Genomic DNA, 17,913 nt, shown 5'->3' with positions numbered 1-17,913 from the left:
GAGGAGGGGTTCAGTAAGTTCCTCACCCAGTCTACACCTATGTGAGGCAGAGAGGCTCCACCCCTTCTTTACACTGTCTGTAGGTTATGGTAATAACCCAACCATAATTTTAGTTTCATTAGGCTGATAATTTTTAGAAAATCTTTTACTAGTTTATGTGACTTTGCAACTGACCAGTGTTTGGACTGTCTGCAGTCAAGATGTGGAAGTGTCTGTGTTGTAATCATTTCTCATTGAGAACCTCTGTTTTCTCTGGGGGAAAAGGTACCCAGGGACACTGTGTTGTATGGGAATCTTAGTCTCCCCCCAGCCCTCCCTTGAGTATTGGGTGAGAATATGAATGAGGTTCTAGGTGTCAGTCAGCATTTGAGCATGGGCCAGGGTGCTAGAAGAGTGTTTGGTTCTAACATTACGCCCAAGGTGTTACAAGGAGCTCTTGCCAGAGCCCCAACCAATGGCCTTTAACTGGGGGCTTTGGTGAGCAGAAAAAAGTTTGCCTTTCAGGGCTGGGAAGGTGGCTCAGCGGTAGAGTGCTTATTTTGCATGCATGAGGCCCTGGATTTGATTCCTCAGCACCACATAAGCAGAAAAAACCGGAAGTGGTGCTATGGCTCAAGTGATAGAGTGCTAGCCTTGAGTTGAAGCACTCAGGGACAGTGCCCAGGCCCAGAGTTCAGGCCCCATGACAGATGACCAAAAAATAAAAAATAAAAAAGTTTTCCTTGTTGATTTTTTACAGCAGGAAGTCAAGCCCAATCTGTGTTATGCAATCTTTATTGTATTACAGCATTTCAGTGTTGGAGGGACCTCAGACATAATTCTAGCCTTGCTTTGTAGACAGTTGACCCAGACTTTGTAAGTATTCATTTTGAAAATAGTACTCTATTGCCTGGATAATAGTGTCCAGGCAATTCTGGATGCTTCCTCTTCCTGCAGCTCCTGTCATTGGCTGACAGAGAAAATTCAGGTACACACTGCATTCTAGGTACAGGGATGTCTGGTGTCAGTGCATAGTTACCAGTTGTAGCTGGTGATCAGAGCAAGAAACTGGGCCTTTTCCTCTTAGCACACCCAGACGGCCCACCGTGTTGCTCTTCTTGGGAGTGTGCATTCTAACTCAGGCAACGGCATGGGTGTCTCTTTTGATGCTTCCTCATTTCTGCATTGTTAAATTTTGCCTTGGTCCTCTCTATGTTTCTCCATATATCTTTGTTTTTTATTTAGGGCTTTTTAAAATTTTTTATTTAGGGCTTCAACTCAAGGCCTGAGTGCTATCCCTTAGTTTTTTCGCTCAAGGCTGATACTTAACACTTGAACCACACTTCCACTTTGGGCTTTAAAAAAAATTGTTATTATAAAGGTGATGGACTGAGGGGTTACAGTTACATAAATCAGGTAAAGAGTACATTTCTTTTTGGACAATGTCACCCCTTCCCTCACTCTCTCCCAGTTTTATCCTTCTGTTCCCACCCACAAGCTGTGTAGTTTGTTTTCAACATAGTGTCTGGTGAGTACCATTGCTGATTTGTCCACCTTTTGTCCCTCTATTTCTGTGCCCCCCTTACTCTTTCAAAGACAGATAAATGAACAAAGGAAACAACAACAACAACAACAACAACAAAGAAAAAGCCTATTTCCACTTCCTGGAGTTCATTTTGATAAATTTTAATTTATGTGATCAGAAGCACATAAGCATTGTACCTTTATGCACTTTGGGCTTTTTGCTTATTAATTGAAGATAAGAGTCTCACAGGGGCTAGGAACGTGGCTCAGTGGTAGAATGCTTTCCTGGCATGCTTGGAGCCCTGGGTCCAATTCCTCAGTACCACATAAATTGAAAAAGTAGGAAGTGGCGCTGTGGCTCAAGTGGTAGGGTACTAGCCTTGAACAAAAAGAGGCTCAGGGACAGTGCCCAGATCTTGAGTTCAAGCCCCAAGAATGGCAAAAAAAAAAAAAAAACAAACCCAAAAAAACCCAAAAAACAAAAACAACGAGACTCTCACAGACTTTTCTGCCCAGAATGGATTTGAACCACAGTCTTCAGATCTCATCCTCCTGAGTGGCAAGGATTGCAGGCATGAGCCACCAGCAACCGGCTTTGCCTGTGTTGTGTTAAGTGAATGGCCAGGTGTCTTGGTTGGGGCTGCTATAATTAGCAGAATGAATGGCTTCCACCACAGACATTTATTTCTCAAGATTTTAGAGGCTGAGAAGTTCAAGATCAAGGTCCCAGCAGATCTGGTGTCTGCCGAGGCCTTCTTCCACATTTGCAGCAGGCTGCCATTCTGCTGTGTCCTCACCCTGTGGGGAGGAGTGGGGGTGACTCCTGGCTCTCTTTCTCCTCTCATAATGGCAGTGACTCTTTAAGGATGGGGGGTTACCCTTGTGACCTCATCTAAGCCTAGTTTCTCCCCCAAAGACCCTACCTCCAAATACTGTGGCATTGAGACTAGGGCCTTCGGGGAGGAATTCAGAGAGACAAAATGTTCAGCCTGCAGCAGTGTGTGACCTGACTGCCCAGTGATCTTTCTTTGGGGCTCTGAGTCTTTGGTGTGAGTCCTTGGGGGCTGTTCTGTCTTCGTTTCCTGATTGCTGCTCATCCCTTCCTTTGCTTTCTTTGGTCTTCTTTCTTTCTCCCTTTGCAAATGGCCCTAGAATGGTTGTGCCTCCATTTTTAGCCACCTTCACAGTTTGCTTTGTCTGTGAATTTGTTCAGATACATGAGTGATATGTCTTCTTGCTGATTGGCATTTTTGAAGTCTGACAGCCTGCATACAGCTGTAGTGTAACTAGGAGCAGTTGTGGAGGAAGGCCTGTTAATAAAGGTGTGAACTCTGGGAAGTTCAGTGAGACAATTCTATTCAGCCCCAAACATTTCACCTACTTAGAAGGAAAACTGATGCTGTCTTCCTGTCTGTTTACTTCTTTGATAGCTTTTGAAGTCTGGACATTGGAGGATTCCTAAGTAGATAGCAAAGAAGCCCAAATGGCATTTCACATGTAAACACTGCCTCAGTCGAGCAGGAAGCTCAGCCCTGATTTGGGTCCTGCTTTCATGGTAATTGAAGGGCCTGAAACTCAGCTTCCCAGTAGAGAACAAATAGGCAAATAAATTGGACCTTCCTTCTTATGGTTTATTGATGCTGCTTTGACCAAGTAAAAAGATTACTTACCATAAAAGCTCACATCTAAGGCGTTTTGTTTTGCTTTTAAAGAAGTTGGCTATTGGAAAGAAATGTTAAGAGATAAAAGAAGGAAAAAAGCTAATATCGTTGCCTGATATTTAGATTAAAACCCAAGCAAAACAATTAGGTTTATGGTGTTTTTCTGTAACTGTTTTCCTTAACACAGATAATCCTGGACAGGCTTGCTTGTTGTTGTTTTTTTTTTTTTTTTTAAACTCAGATTTATGCTCAGAAAAAGAACTAGAGCTTCATTGTAATATGTTGCCCTTTCTCATTAGTTGGAAACAAAACACATTTCAATAATGAGGGGCAAAGGTCTCTGTGCCTCAAAGTGGTGACAAAATGTTCCTGGTTTTGCACAAGTCTTGGTTCCAACTGAAATCTATAATGATTTGGGGAACTATTGACTGTGTGAGAAGCTGAGCTGAGCACCATGTCCTGTTCCCCAGTGCTGTGTAGACATAGCCCAGGGTATGAGGGTGTGGCCTGGGGCAGTCTGGGTGTCCCATGTCTCCAGATCGTGGCGGTGCATCCTGACATGGTCTGTGGGCCTTGTGAGGGTGGCTCAGCGATCCGGAGGAGAAAGTGGCCCCGGGGTCCTTGCCGTGGCTGTCATCATGTCTAGTGCAAAATTTCAAAGGGAATTCTTCAGTAAAATCCACATTATCTTTTAGGCAGGCTATGATTACCCATCTTAAGACAATAGCTAGGAAGCAGCTTCTGACCTGTTCAAAAGGTTAAATATGTTGCACAGCTAAGCACAGAATTTAGATTTGGGGGCAATATTGAAGTTTCTGTGGTTTCATGACTTCTTTTCTCTAAGGTCTTTAATGCTTCATATTAAAACCTCAAAATGATGAGGTTTAAACCTTCTCTTAGTTCACCACCTCACGCAGCCCTGGGGTCAGCAAGAGGGAGAGCATGTGGCATTTCTAGGCCTGAAAGAGGTCTGATGGCGGGCAGAAAGGAGCTGCAAGTGCCGGTGATGTTCAGACCAGATGGAAATGTGGCCTGCGTCCCTGTCCAGGACAGCACCATGTTTTACTGCCGCAGCAGACATACCCAGTGGCCCGTTCCTCTTATGGGAGGTGGACCCTGGGTCCCCAGCTCCCTCTCACCACACGTGTGACCTTGGGTCCGAGACCTCTTAAGGGCCAAAGATTCCTCATGTAATATGGAGGTGGGGTGTCTCTAAAGCCAGTACTCACTCAGCTCTTTTGCTTATGGCTGGTGTGCTACCACATGAGCCACACTTCCAGTCTGGCATTTTGCTGGTGGAGATGAAGTCTCATGGACTTTTCCACATAGGCTAGCTTTGAACTGTAATCCTCCATGTCTGAATTCTCCAGTGCCATCCCTTAAGACCTTTCTGATGTTAGAAGCTTGCAATCTGAACTGCTGAAGTAGTTCCAATGTAGTGGCAGGGCCGTCCTGTCCTAAACTCCATACTGCCTTACCTTGCCATGTTTGAACAATTGGAATAGGGAAAATGATTTCGTCATGGCTTTGTCACAGCAGTGAGATTCTGATGAGCAGTGTGTTTTCTTTCGAAAGAAGCTAGCTTATAGGACTGCTGAACAGAGCCAGTTTGCGCTCTAGGTTGGTGTCTGTGCCAGGCCAGGGCCTGCAGCTGCACTGACCAGCCAGTATGTCTGCCAGTTGACACGGTTAGAAGTCTCTGTGCACAGTGTGTTGTCCTGGATGTTGAAGGACACAGAGAATTGATAACTAGGTCTCCACCTGTGAGATGAGCCTCCTGGGACTCTGACCAAGAACCAGTACAGTAACGTGGGAATTCCTAGAGGACAGGCTCCCTGCCCTCCTGCCCTCTGTTGCTTGTCCCCTGCCCTCTGTTTTAAGCTGTATGCTGTTGTTTGTGCGTAGGCTTTGCTCATTAGTGGTGCCAGCGTGTTCTGCCAGTGTTCTTAGAAACTTACATGTAAAGTGATTTTAAAAATGAAGCGAATCATACCTTAGGGTTAGGAGGGCTTCCTCCATCCCAAACAAAAAGACAACTTTGATGAATTCTTTGGAAGGATTTTTACTGTAGGAGGAAGCAAATCTTGATTGATTTTGCTTGTAAGTTTTGAGAATTTTGAATGTCAGATTATCTTAAAGTGTGATTCAAGCCATATGGCATGGGTAGAAAGAGTTTGCGTGTGGTGAGATGCTGACACGGACCCCAGGAAGCTGGTGCATATCTGCAGCTTTGACAAGCCTGTTTCACCGGCCTAATCAGTGCATGGACATGGGAAGGGTAGGCAGTTTCCAGCAGGCCCTGCTTTGGTCCATTATGGCACATTTCCTTAAATGTCTGTTTTGGAGCAAGTGTGGAAGCATGAAGCAAGCAGAGACCTCTCATAGCTGGGGAATGGTGGCTCATTTGATTTTCTGCGTTTGAATCCAGATTTTATTACTTTCATGTAGTTTTCTTCCCTTATATGGCATTATTTGTAATTCAAACCATGTTAAAACAAATTTTGACCTCAGTAATTTCAACTCTTTGGAGATTCCATAAAAACTTAAGGCTTTCCAAGGGAGACAGTTTGAATACTGTGAAGCCATTACTTCTCTCTCTCTCTCTCTCTCTCTCTCTCTCTCTCTCTTTCTCTCTCTCTCTCTCTGTTGTTGATCGTGGGGCTTGAACTCTGGGCCTGGGCGCTGTCCCTCAGCTCTTCAGCTCAAGGCTAGCGCTCTACCACTTGAGCCACGGCGCCACTTCCGGCTTTTTCTGTTTATGTGGTGCTGAGGAATTGAACCCAGGGCCTCATGCATGCGAGGCAAGTGCTCTACCACTGAGCCACATTCCTAGCCCCATTACATCTCCTCTTTACCACAGAGCTTTCTTTGTGCCCTCTAATCTTTAGAACATGACGGAATCCAATCCTAGAACTTGTGCATTTTTTTCTCTTTTTTTTTTCCCTCGGTTGTGGGGCTTGAACTCTGGGCTTGGGTTCTGTCCCTGTGCTCTTCAGCTAAAGGCGAGTGCTCTACCACGTGAGCCACAGCATCACTTCCGGTTTTCTAGTGGTTTATGGGAGATAAGAGTCTCACGGCCTTTCCTGCCTGAGTTGGCTTTGAACCATGATCCTCAGATCTCAGCCTCCGGAGCAGCTAGGATGACAGGCTTGAGCCACTGGCGCCCGGCTTTGTGTGTATTTTCTAGAACCAAAGGTGGCATGTGTGAAATCACATAGCTCTCATTAGTAACAAAGCCCAGAACCCATTTCCCAAGAGGAAGCTTCCAGAGACTTCAGCTGCACATTAGCTTGTCAGGACCCTACCCCAAACATGTTGAGTGTGTCACTGAGCATTACTTTAAAAATATTAGACCAGTACTCATTGGTCTTTGCTTCGGATCATCATGAGTTGTTGTATCTCCCCAGATATAGAGATTAGCAGGTAGAATTGATTATTGTCTTATGTTGAAAACTGATAGACAAATCTTGGGCCACTCATTAAATTAGATAGAGGGCTGAAATAAACAGTTCTGTTCACTCAGAGAAGACTGAGCCCCTCCCTGAATGGCTTTTCCAGTGCGCAGGGAGCTCCAGGCAAATGAAGACCCCCGCCCCACAGGTGCACCCACCACCAGGGTGGTAGGATGTGAAAGCCAAAAAAAGCACTTGCCTTCTTCCTCTCCCACTTGCTTCTTCTCGCTGGTTAGTGGGGAAAATGCTGTTGGAGAGAAAAATCACATTGGAGCTTTGATACGTTGCTTTTTTTGAAATGGAGTTGTTTCTATGGCACAGACATTTGGCGAGGAGTGTGTTTATTGAAATACACTTTTATAGAAAATATTACAGAACCTGTAATTGAAAGCTTATGGCAGAGTTCTGTGGCGTGATGTGTTCTTAATGTTAATTTGTGGATTTGCGCTGAACTCCCTTCTGCTGTTTTCGAACCATTGGCTGAAGGAACATTTTCCAAAAGTCTTTTCAGCTCTAAATGGTATTGCATGAGTTGGAGTATTTGGTGCTTAAATAACGTAGAAATCTAGTTAGACAGGAGCTGCCTGTCAGTTTTATTAACTTTGACCTCTTCTCCCATTACAAAGGTGGTTCTGTTAATATTTAATGGGCCCCTTATAGATCTTGACAGTCGGAGCCCTGTTCCTGGAAGCTGGGATCCGTATATATGATTAACAAATGCCACTTAATCATTATGAGTCAGCATGCAAAGGCAGACTGTTGGGGGAAGAGGAGCTCTCCCACCACATGTACTCTTGGAGCAGTGTGGCAGAGCTTCTGAGGACCCCCGTGAGAGGGATGGACGCCAGTCAGTGCACACTGCTGCTGCTGTGTTTTTGTTTGAGCAGAGATCCATGTGATGCCAGGTGGGCAACCTCCCTCCCTTGCATCGTTAGCAGACTCCACCTCTCAGTCAGCAGGACTGGAAGGGCTGAGCTTGCATGGACAAGGAAGGAGGAGAGCCGAAGGGAGAGGGGGTAGCTCGAGCAGGAGGGTCCTGCCAAGCTGTCTTTCCCTTTAATTCCAGAAAGCCCTGTGCATATTGCACTCATTGCACATTCTGGGGGGAGATCGAAACCAAGCCGCTGACATTTTGAAACATTGTCTTTCAAACTTGTACTGTCCCTTGCTTCCATTGATTTCCCATTTGAGGAATCTGTACAAGAAAACCAAATTTGAGCAAAATTCATTGGTCTAAGATGAGTTGTTAGAACCAGATTATGCCCCCCTTTTTCCCCCCACAAGAAGTCCTCTGTTTTTATTTTGAAGGTGATACATCTCTGTCTTGTATTATACAGCCATAGGCTCCCACAATAACCAGCCAAGTAAATCAGGAGCCTGCTCAGAAGCAATATGGATGCTCCAGACACAGCCATTCGAGTCTTGCTGGGTCACTGAGTAGCTTCATTTTTATAGCCACTTGCAAGGAGCGCATCATTTCGATTGGCTTTGTTTTCTCACTCTCCATTCGTGTGCAGCTCCATGGCTTTGAGTGAGACCATTTGTTTTTCAGATTGTTATTACCCTTTGCATTCAGGGCTCGGCCCTTTATATATGGTGGTCACCACTTTCATTGCCATGAGCTGTAATGTAGCTGACTCGGCAAAGAAAATGTATGCCTTGGAAGAGCATTTTGAGAAGAAATTGACTCAGAGCTTGAGAATGAATTACTGTTTGTATATTTAGTTAATTCTAAATATGTGTTTGAAAGACCTTACTTAATTTGAGAAGAGAAGAGGAAACATATTGGATGTTACAAATGGTCTCAATCCAAATTCTTAGCTTGGCATTTGCATGTTTGAATGTTTTATTTACATCTGTTCAAACTTGGGATACCTTTCAAAGCTAATTTTATTTTAGAGAGATTGATGGCAACTTTTAGGACCTGAAATACAAAAGCATGAGTTTGAAAAAAGAAGGTAAAAGTCATTGTCACATATCAAATTAGATAGATGCCTTGTTTGACAATGAGTAAAAATAGCTGTTTTTAAAATCAAAAGATCCCTATGGTAGGGGTTGGGACACAAGGGTGATAGAAAATTTCTAGATCTTTATTAAGGTCTTGCTCACACAGACACCTCCCTTTGTCAAAACTCTTTTCAAACTGTACATAAAATATGTGTTATATTTTATACAAACTATGTCAATATAGTGTATCTTTTATTTTGTTTGTTTGTTTTTGGGTCCGGTCGTGGGCCTAAACTCTGGGCCTGGGCGCTGTCCCTCAGCTCTTCAGCTCAAGGCTAGCGCTCTACCACTTGAGCCACAGCACCACTTCCGGCTTTTTTTCTTTTTGCTTATGTGGTGCTGAGGAATGGAACCCAGGACCTCATGCCTGCAAGGCAAGCGCTCTACCACTGAGCCACCTTCCCAACCCTAGTGTATCTTTTAAAGGCTAGTTTGGTTTAGAACTTCTCCAGTGGAGAAGTGGAAATGCTACAGAGTTGAATGATGTGTCCCGAGTAAACTCCGTGCTCAGCAGTCTGTCTAGGAATAAAGGGAAGGATGCTGGCACTGAGCCTGTGAAAGGATGCGGCTTCTTCCCGCCTGGTGCCTCTGTCTAGCCACATGAAGTGGAAACCAAGTGGACTCCTCCATCACACTCTCCAGTGAGCCCATAAGCCATTGTACTTTGTTGTCAGGTATATTCATGAGCTCCTTCCTGTGACTGAACTTGCATTGCACCTTATGGTAATTCAGTAATTCAGCCCTGCAGAAGGGTTTAGGTGCTCACTCACGGTGCGTTGAGGTGTCCTGGTGTACAGTAGTGGACTGTGAGTTCCACAGTTTTATTATAAGTAAGACATAGTAATAACAGGAGTCCCCCGAATCATCTCTATCTCCAAGGAAAGCTTCTGGATCTTACTAACAAAATGGCATAGGCTTTAAAAACATTAGTGTAAGACCTACGTGAATAAGAGTGAAAAGTAAAGAAGAAAGAAAAAAAACACCCAAATTTGAACTAGTATTTAGAAATACACTGTCAGTGTTCTCTGGAGTGTCTTTTTTTAGTCTGTCTGCTTATAGCACAGCTTCTTTTGTTGTTAACCATGTGCTGTTGTAAGGTTCTTTTGCTGTTTTAGCCATTTGCCAGGTTCATGGTTAGGTGTTATGATTGTGTCCAGTTCTCATAAGTTGTGATGAGATGCACACCTCATCTGTGATGCTGTGATGTACACCTCATTTATCTTCATCATCAGGTAGCTCTTTAAGAAGAAATTCAAATGGCATGTGAGCCATTTGAAATAACCTGGAGTGTGGTAAGGGGGCAAGGCCATCAAGTATTGACCAATCCTGTCTCTGTCCCGCTCTTATCCTCCTTTTTCTTCCCCGTAGTTGCAGTACCACGCAGGTCTAGCATCCGGCCTCCTGAATCAGCAGTCCTTGAAGCGTTCTGCCAATCAGATGGGTGTGTCTGCCAAGCGCCGACCAAAGTCTCAGCCCACCACGCTGGTCCTCCCACCACAGTGAGTGAGGGGCTTCAGAAGGGGTCTTGGTCCTGATGAACTCTGTTTACACTTGTTTTAGGCCTGTCAAAACATTTTACAAAAATGTTTGTTTCTTTTGGAAAACATAACTTAGGGAGCTGCAGTTCATGGTTGATTTATTGTCCGGGGCAGTTTTTGTACTAGTCCCTAGCTTGTCCTTTGTTACCAAGGATGTGGCTGCAGAGCCTCTAAGGATTGACTGGGGCTGGGGCCGCCTCCAAGGAGAATCAGGGAGCCCTTCTCTTCTGCATGGCTGGGACAGCAGATACAGTGAGGTCCAGCTGCTTGCTGACCTCTCACAGGTGTGCGCATCACGCTGCCCTCATTTCCAGAACCCCGAAACACGTCCTCACATACCCAGTCTCTCCCCACATTCAACCCTGCCATCCTTCTGTAAGCAGTTCATTTTTGCTAGGCATGAGGGTGCGTGCCTGTAACCCTAGCATTGAGAGGTCAAGTCTTGGGCTACATAGTGAGACCACAAAATTAATTTTGCCTATCCTTGAACTTCATAAAAATGACAACATGCGTCATCTTTTATACCTGAGTGTGTGCACATGTGTACGTGTGTATACATATACTTGGGGTTGAGTACAGCTCAGGGCTTTGTTCCTGCTAAGCTCACACTATACCATGGAGCTATACTTCTAGACCAGCATAGCAGCTTTTTAATTTGTTAACTCAACAGAGTATCTATTAGATTCATCTAGTCTAATTCTTCCTTTTCATTACAGTGTAGTCACTTCTTGCTGGTAGTTTTTCTGTCAGCATCCATACTTCCCAGAGAGACCACATACTCTAAAGGCTGGGCTTGGACTTTGGACATATTCCTAGGCTGTCCTGTTTTCTTCTTGTATTTCCTTTTGCTCATGTTCGTAGTTACAAATTGGGTTTAAAAATCTTTGGTCCAAGGGATTATCTGCATATAAGATTTGATGGCCTTCCTTCCAGATCTCTTTTAGCTTTTTTGGTTGACAAATACTTATGGTACCTACTGTGTGTCAGGCATGGTTGTGGGACATGAGCTAGATGGACATGGTCCCTAGTACCATAACTTCCAGTTAGTATTAATGCCAGGAAGGGAATCATAGGAATACAGTGTGGGAAGGCATCCTGTTTAAGAAGCATGGCCAAAGAACGCCTCTCTGAGCAGAAAGTTGGGGAGGGAGAAGAGGGGAAGAGCAGGGCCCCTTCTCCAGCTGGTGGCCACTCATCTGCCACCCTTTCTGTGGTTCTTACACTTCTTGCGCATTTTGTGTTTGCTTCCTGAACAGGCTGCCCGCCCACTGGTGGACTCATCCTCCGTGTGCATGCCCAGGGGCTATATTTTATGTTATTGAAGCTGAGGTGAGGGGCACAGAGCTTCATGAGGCCTTACGCTCTGTCGTGGCTTAGGCTTACATGTTGATCTGGTGCTTCTGCACATCAGCGCTCAGCTCTCTGAAGCCTGGCAGGCCTTGTAACCTGTCATTTTCCCTGCATGGGTTGTCTTCTGAGTCGATGTTTGGCGAGAAGAGAAAGACTTTCGAACAGTCCCATAAGACTGGAGCCAAAAGTGTTTGTTGCTAACTCTCTCTTGACAAAAGTCAGTTCTCAGTCCATCTGTTCACCATTTGTTAATTTGCATTGGCTTGAAACCTGTTTACAGGTGACATGCTATTACGAGGACATTTAGAAACTATTTTAAGCACCATACAAACAACAATCACTGTTCTGAGAGAGAGAGAGGTGTTCACAACTGTCATTAGAAATTTATATAGATCACTGAGAGCACTTAAAGTCTTTCAAAGAGAAAAGTGGACACTGTATCTGCAGAATACACTAATGAGATCACTTCCTATACCTAGCAGACCATTGACTGCTGCTTTCTTAACTCACTGAGCCTTCGGGGCACTCCTTAGTGTACAGGGTCTGTAGCCAGAAGCCTACCAGGGCGTGTTTTTTTGAGCTCCAGTATGTATCACACTGGATTTGATAATGGTTATGACAGAACTGCAAGTCTACTTAGGTTATTATTTTTTTAGGTAAGGAAATGGAACACTGGTAATGTATGTATAACGTAGATTTAAAAAATTTTAAAAGATAAATAATCCTGAGAAAGTTACTATGAACACATTGTTGGATATTGTTCTACACCTTTTCCCATTAATATGTAATTTTTAACAACCAGACTTTCCACAAAGTATTTCCACATTGTATTGTAATGTTGTTTTATGTTCTGTCCTAATGTATTATTGAATATAGCTCATAATGTAAGGCAGCATAATTTGATCTATGGAATATTGATCTTGTGTTTTAATACCGATGCTATGGTTGTATGCTCCTGAAGATTCCTAACTATACAATCTTTATTATAAGCACATGACCATGGTTAACTCTGTCATAAGGAAATCCTTTGGCGTTCCTACTGAAACACCCAGATCCTCTAGGTTGCTGTGTTAATGAGCTATTACTGCATAATAATGATCCCCAAACTTAGTGTTTTTGCAGCAGCAAGTATTATCCTTCTCCCATGGCGTCTGGGAGTGGCTTGTGTGGACCGTTCTGCCTCAGTGTCTCTCGTGAGGCTTCAGTGACTGTCCAGGGTCATGGATCAGCTGAAGGTTTGTCTGGGCTCGGAAGCCACACTTGCTGCTAGGCCACTCACTGGCCTGCAGGTCAGCTGGTGGAGCTGTCGGCAGGGGGCTGTGGGTCCTCCTCCCACTGGTCTCTTTACAGGCTACATGAGCACGAGTATCCTCAGTACATGGTAGCTGGTGAGCTAAGAGAATGAGAGCCAGGTGGAAGCTTTGCTCTTTATGACCTACCCTGAGAAAAGTATCCCAGCCCGGCACTGTGACTCACGCCTGTAATCCTAGGTATTTGAGAAGTAGAGATCCAGAACTGTGGTTTGAGGCCAGTCGGGGCCTAAAAGTTTATGAAATTTGATCTCAACTAATGTCTGAGTGTGATGGTACATATCTGTATTGTAAGTTAAGGGGGGGATGCACAATGATTGGTACAGTGGCACGTGCCTGCCATCCCAGTGACAAGGGGAAGCACAAATAGGAGGTTCCAAGTCCAGGCTAGTCTGGGGATCAAATGAGACCCTATCTTGAGAATAATCAATATAGAAAAGGACTGGTGGCGTGGGGCTAGTGGTAGAGTGCCTGCCTAGTAAGCCAGAGGTCCTGAATTCAATCCCCAGTACTGCCAAACAGCCAAGCCAGAACAAAAAGCCACAGGGCTTCATTCACCCCTTGTGTTCTTTGAGATGAGTTTCCATGGCACAGAGGGATGAACTCTGTTTTGAGGGAGATGTGTCAAAGACAGTCACTCACTGTGGCCTTTCCACGAGGGGGAACCACACTTCCTGTTGCACTCACTCCTCTGGGGTTTTGGGATCTGGATGACAAGTCAGCAGGGCCACTGACTTGATTTGGGGGTTTCTGAAAGAGGTTTTGTTTCTGCCACTGCCCTGCACGCTGGCTCCTGAGAAGCCGTGAACTCACAGGGCTCGTGGTGCTGGTCCTCACAAGCTCACTGGGCTCGCGGCAATTGTCTGGACAGCTGGCTCCTTCCTAAGATGTGGGCGAATGCCGCTTGAAAGGCAGAGGCTCCTATTATCTTTGACTTGAAGTACGGACCCCCAGGAATCACAGGAGCAAGGCAGCCACACCTCCATCCTTTGTGAAGTGGCCAATGAGTGGGGCCTGCCGTTGATGTCTCACCAGGTGAGGCAGATGCTTGCCTGCCAGTGCTCAGGGAGCTGAGAGGCCCCTCCCTTAGCTTCCCAGCCGGCCATGACATCATCACCTCTTCCTTTGTTGCTCATTTTTGAGCCCTTACCCTGTCCCCCAAACCAGCCAGATGTGAAACTCCAGGTTTTTGCAGTTTTACTGCAAAAACTCATTTGCATAACTGTGTACACACAGCCTCGGCACGGCCTTGGTTTTCTTGGTGACTTGGGCCTTGCTTTTTTGCCTCTGGAATTGTTGATCTTTCGCTGAGAGCAGAATTTGATTATACAGTTGTTAATGCATATAATGGTAGGAAGTCTGAATGTCAGCTCCATTGACTGGAGCTGAGTTCGGCGTAAGCCAGGTTTCTTGGGTAGGAATGCAGGTCTGTGAGCTCATGAGGACAAGCACCGTGGCTGACTCTGAACATGTGCTTCTCCTCTCCCCCTGTCCCACACAAGAGATGAACTGTGTGGCTCCACGCTTCCTGAGTTTTGGAAAAAGTCATCCAGACTTTGGGTGGAAATTCACTGACTCTTTCTTTCTTTCCCCTACTGGCAAGTATTAAGTAACAATATTCATTAAATACCACAGAGAGGCTATGTAATAAAGAAATAATCCTCAGCCTAGGTGGCTGTAGCTCTCTAGAAGAGCCGAAATTGAGAATATAATTAAAGATTAAAACATTGTTTGCATTCTAGAACATGGAGAAATCTTTCCTCTGCATTGCGGGACCACATTAATAAGGAGGAGATCAGTTTCCAATAACTGGCCCTGCGCACCTCATTATTAATAGTGTCACGTGCAAGCTTCTGACTCAGTGCTTCTTTACCTTTCTTCTCCCAAGACTGACATTGTCTCCAGGACTGGAGGAACACCAGCTGGATCCCAAAACAACTTGTCCTTACCTACATGGTGTCTGGAGTTTGTACAGGGAAGTTCAGTGGCAAGAGCTTACCTGGACAGGGCCTTAAACCCTGCTGTTTCCTATTAGCCTCTCTTTTGGCTAGTCATTTTCAGTGTATCAGTGTCAGTGCACATGTGTGAAAAAGTTAAAAGACTGGTAAGACGTACACCATACCCAACTCTTTTGAGCTTTCAGTTGTGGCTGGTAAAGGGCCCTCTGGACAAACCTGTGAGGTCAGCATTCGGCAGCCTGAGCTTGAAGCCAGCCTGGGCGCCCAGCCTCCTGCCAGACAGGAAGAGTCCAGGGCCCGGCCTGATTGAGTTGTAAAAGTTTAACTGCTCATACCTTTCCTCTCTGCTTTTGGTTGCTGTGGATGCTGGCTCGTTTCTCACTGGCCATGAAATGGACTTGAAAAGCATTTAAGGCCAAGCATCTGAAACAGACCTTCTGTGACCCACCTTTTTCCAGTGCTGCTTTCTCTGCATTGCTCTTTTGCTTCTTATTTGAGGGCCTGCAGAAGACATACCTATAATACTGGCTGAAATGTCCTGTTTTATGTGTTTATGTCCTCATGGCGTTGGCAGGTAGAGGAAGAGAGACTGTCTGAGCCTGTCATTGATGAAGGAGGAAAACTGTGCTTGGGCCCGGGCAGAAGGAATGCTTCCTTCTGGCTCCTCACCCCCACTCGTGCAAGGCTTCGCTCTTATCCTGCTGTTACATTTGCCCCTTTCTGCAAGTGTCGGGGTTCTGCAGCACCTTTACTGCTGGTGGTTGAACAAGCAAGTCTAGAAGGTCAGCTCCTTTCTGTGTGCTTCCCTGGCTGACAAGGCCCAGAGCATCTTTTCACAAGATGTTCTAGACAGGTGTTCACGGGCTGAGGGCACATAGTGGCTGCGGAGTATTAGCATCGGGTTTTTAAGTAGCTGAAGTGAGCAACTGATGAGACTTGTGGCTGCCGGCATCTCCTTGCTGGTCCGCCTACCTGCCCAGTGGGAATGGAGAGTCGGCTGTGGGGCCCTCACAGAGGCAGGGCCTGGAAGGCAGGCCGAGCCCTGGCAGTGAACTGCTGTAGGGAGAGCAGGCCCGGGGGGCTCGTGAGCGGGTCTGCAGTGTGGAAGGTGGTATATTAGGAAGATTAATCAGTCGCAGTTGCAGATAAATAAGATGGCGTTTTGTAGCTGTTTAAAAGATAATTGGTTCATGTTACTTATCCTTTATCCCCTTTCTTTGGGCAGGAGGAAAGTCTCTGAGAGAAATAAACGAGGAATCCCTCATCAATATTAATGCAAAAATCTGTCTATGGAGAATAAATATAGGGACATTTTGTTTTAAATGCTCTATATCGTGTGCTTCATTAGCATATATGTTGTGAACACTACTTTTCTCCCCTTGAGAGAAACATGTTCTGTTCAGCTAATAGCTACAGACAAAAATCTGTAGCTTATTGGGGTTGTAATCCTTCAGATGGACAGCAGAATGTTGCTTCCCTCCTTCAGCCTGGGGGCTCCTGCCTTCTCCCTTGCTTAGAGCTGCTGGCCTGTGGCAGGAAGCCAGAAGTCATTTGATCCTTAGGCTTCCTAGTTGCATCTCTGAGAGAGAGAGAGAGAGAGAGAGAGAGAGAGAGAGAGAGAGAGAGAGAGAGAGAGAGAGAGAGAGAGTGTATGTGTGCAGACCAGATTCACCAAAGAAATACTCGATCTTTCCTTCCTGTGTGCAAGGTGGGGTCTGGTTAAAATAGTCGTTAATTGTTGGAGTTGGGTAATGAGGATGTTATACTCTTGGTGGGGCTGTACTGTGGTACTAATATGGATATATAGTAATACAGTGTTTATGTTTGTGTATGTATTATTTCTCTGTCTGTGGAAATGTGAATGGCTGAAACCACAAATAGCACCAAATCTTATATGTACCATGCTTTTACTGTATCTACACATCTGTGATAAAGCTTAATTCATAAGTTACCCACAGTAATAGACTAACAATGGATGAACAACAAGATTAGCATGACTTTGTTTTTCCTTTGGTTTCACAGAAGATATGTTCTTGCCATGGGTGTTAGCAACCTCAGCTTACTTTTTTTTTTTTCTTATTAAGTTGAAAACCTCGTGATTCCTCTTGAAGGAAGCACTTTAAGCCTCTGGTGCATCTGAATTGTCAGCCTCAGTGTGCATGTTGGGGCCATTAGTTAATAAAATAAGGTAGCTTAAACACAAGCCCTGAGATACCACAACAGTCATCCACCAACACTGACCGCCTGTGACTGACCCAGCAGAATGCAAAACCACAAGTCGGGGCAGGGTAAAATCCTCAGAACACTTTCATGGTAAAATGGAGCTCAGGTTATAGTTGAAGAACTCAGACTTTGTTAATCAGCCGTGTAGTGTTTCTAGAAGTCCCGTATATAGTTAATTGTGCCAGGGATCCAGAGCAAGACAGAGGAGGCTCTGGTGACCGGTCAGCTGCCCTGCCTCTGTGCCCTGGCTTACCTACCTCACACCTGCAGCGCTCAGCATCTGGCTCTGGTCCTAACCTTGCTCTCAGCTACCCTGACTTATATTGATCTCCGACCCAGTGTGACACAGACTGAAACTTAAAAGTCAGTGCTTTCTGTAGTTACTGATTCAAAGAGAAGTTACATAAAGTAAAAAAGTATAATAAAGAACCCCAACTATTTGGTACTGAGTTGAGTGTGGCAGCCTGAAGAATCAGTTTAAAAATGATATTCCATCGCACCTCATAATTGCCTTTCTCCTTTACAAGGTGATTTTGTCCAGGAAGGCAGCTGCCTGGTGTGGTTATTACATCACTCTGGCCATTACTGGGCAAAGGAAGAAAGCTGGGTGTTTGTGTAGTGCAGCCCATCAACTAGAAGCTGGATCTTTTTTGAAAATCTCTTTTTGCATAACAAAGAGTCGGAGCTTCAAGACTGTTCATATTTCACATCATGACATCCTCAGCCTCCGCTGATTGCAAGCAAAACTCTTTTAATCTTTCTGTTCTTTGCTGGAATGGAAAATCATGGAGTCTCCTGATAATGTGTTCTCTCTCTTCCTCTGCTTTGTAGACTCTTAGTCACCCAGAAAGCCCTCATTTAGTGTTATAAGTGATCAAGAAGTCATGAACCAGGGTCTCTGTTCTCTTGCG

General features: G+C 45.0%; 1 protein-coding gene across 6 annotated transcripts in view; it reads left to right on the top strand.

The window, feature by feature from the left end:
- Med27 (mediator complex subunit 27) overlaps window positions 1-17,913 on the top strand; it is a 189,447-nt gene that overhangs the window by 62,534 nt on the left and 109,000 nt on the right. For all 6 annotated transcript variants that reach the window (XM_070014885.1, XM_070014890.1, XM_070014889.1 and 3 more), the window contains one exon: window positions 9,992-10,122. In XM_070014885.1, coding sequence (XP_069870986.1) covers window positions 9,992-10,122 — 131 coding nt within the window. The remainder of the gene's footprint in view (window positions 1-9,991; window positions 10,123-17,913) is intronic.

The sequence above is a fragment of the Dipodomys merriami genome, unplaced genomic scaffold, assembly GCF_024711535.1.
Source record: "Dipodomys merriami isolate MVZ:Mamm:240054 unplaced genomic scaffold, mDipMer1.0.p SCAF_11, whole genome shotgun sequence".
Classification (NCBI taxonomy): Eukaryota; Metazoa; Chordata; class Mammalia; order Rodentia; family Heteromyidae; genus Dipodomys; species Dipodomys merriami.
The sequence above is the reverse complement of the archived record's forward strand: the minus strand, read 5'-3'. Positions and strand labels throughout refer to the sequence as shown.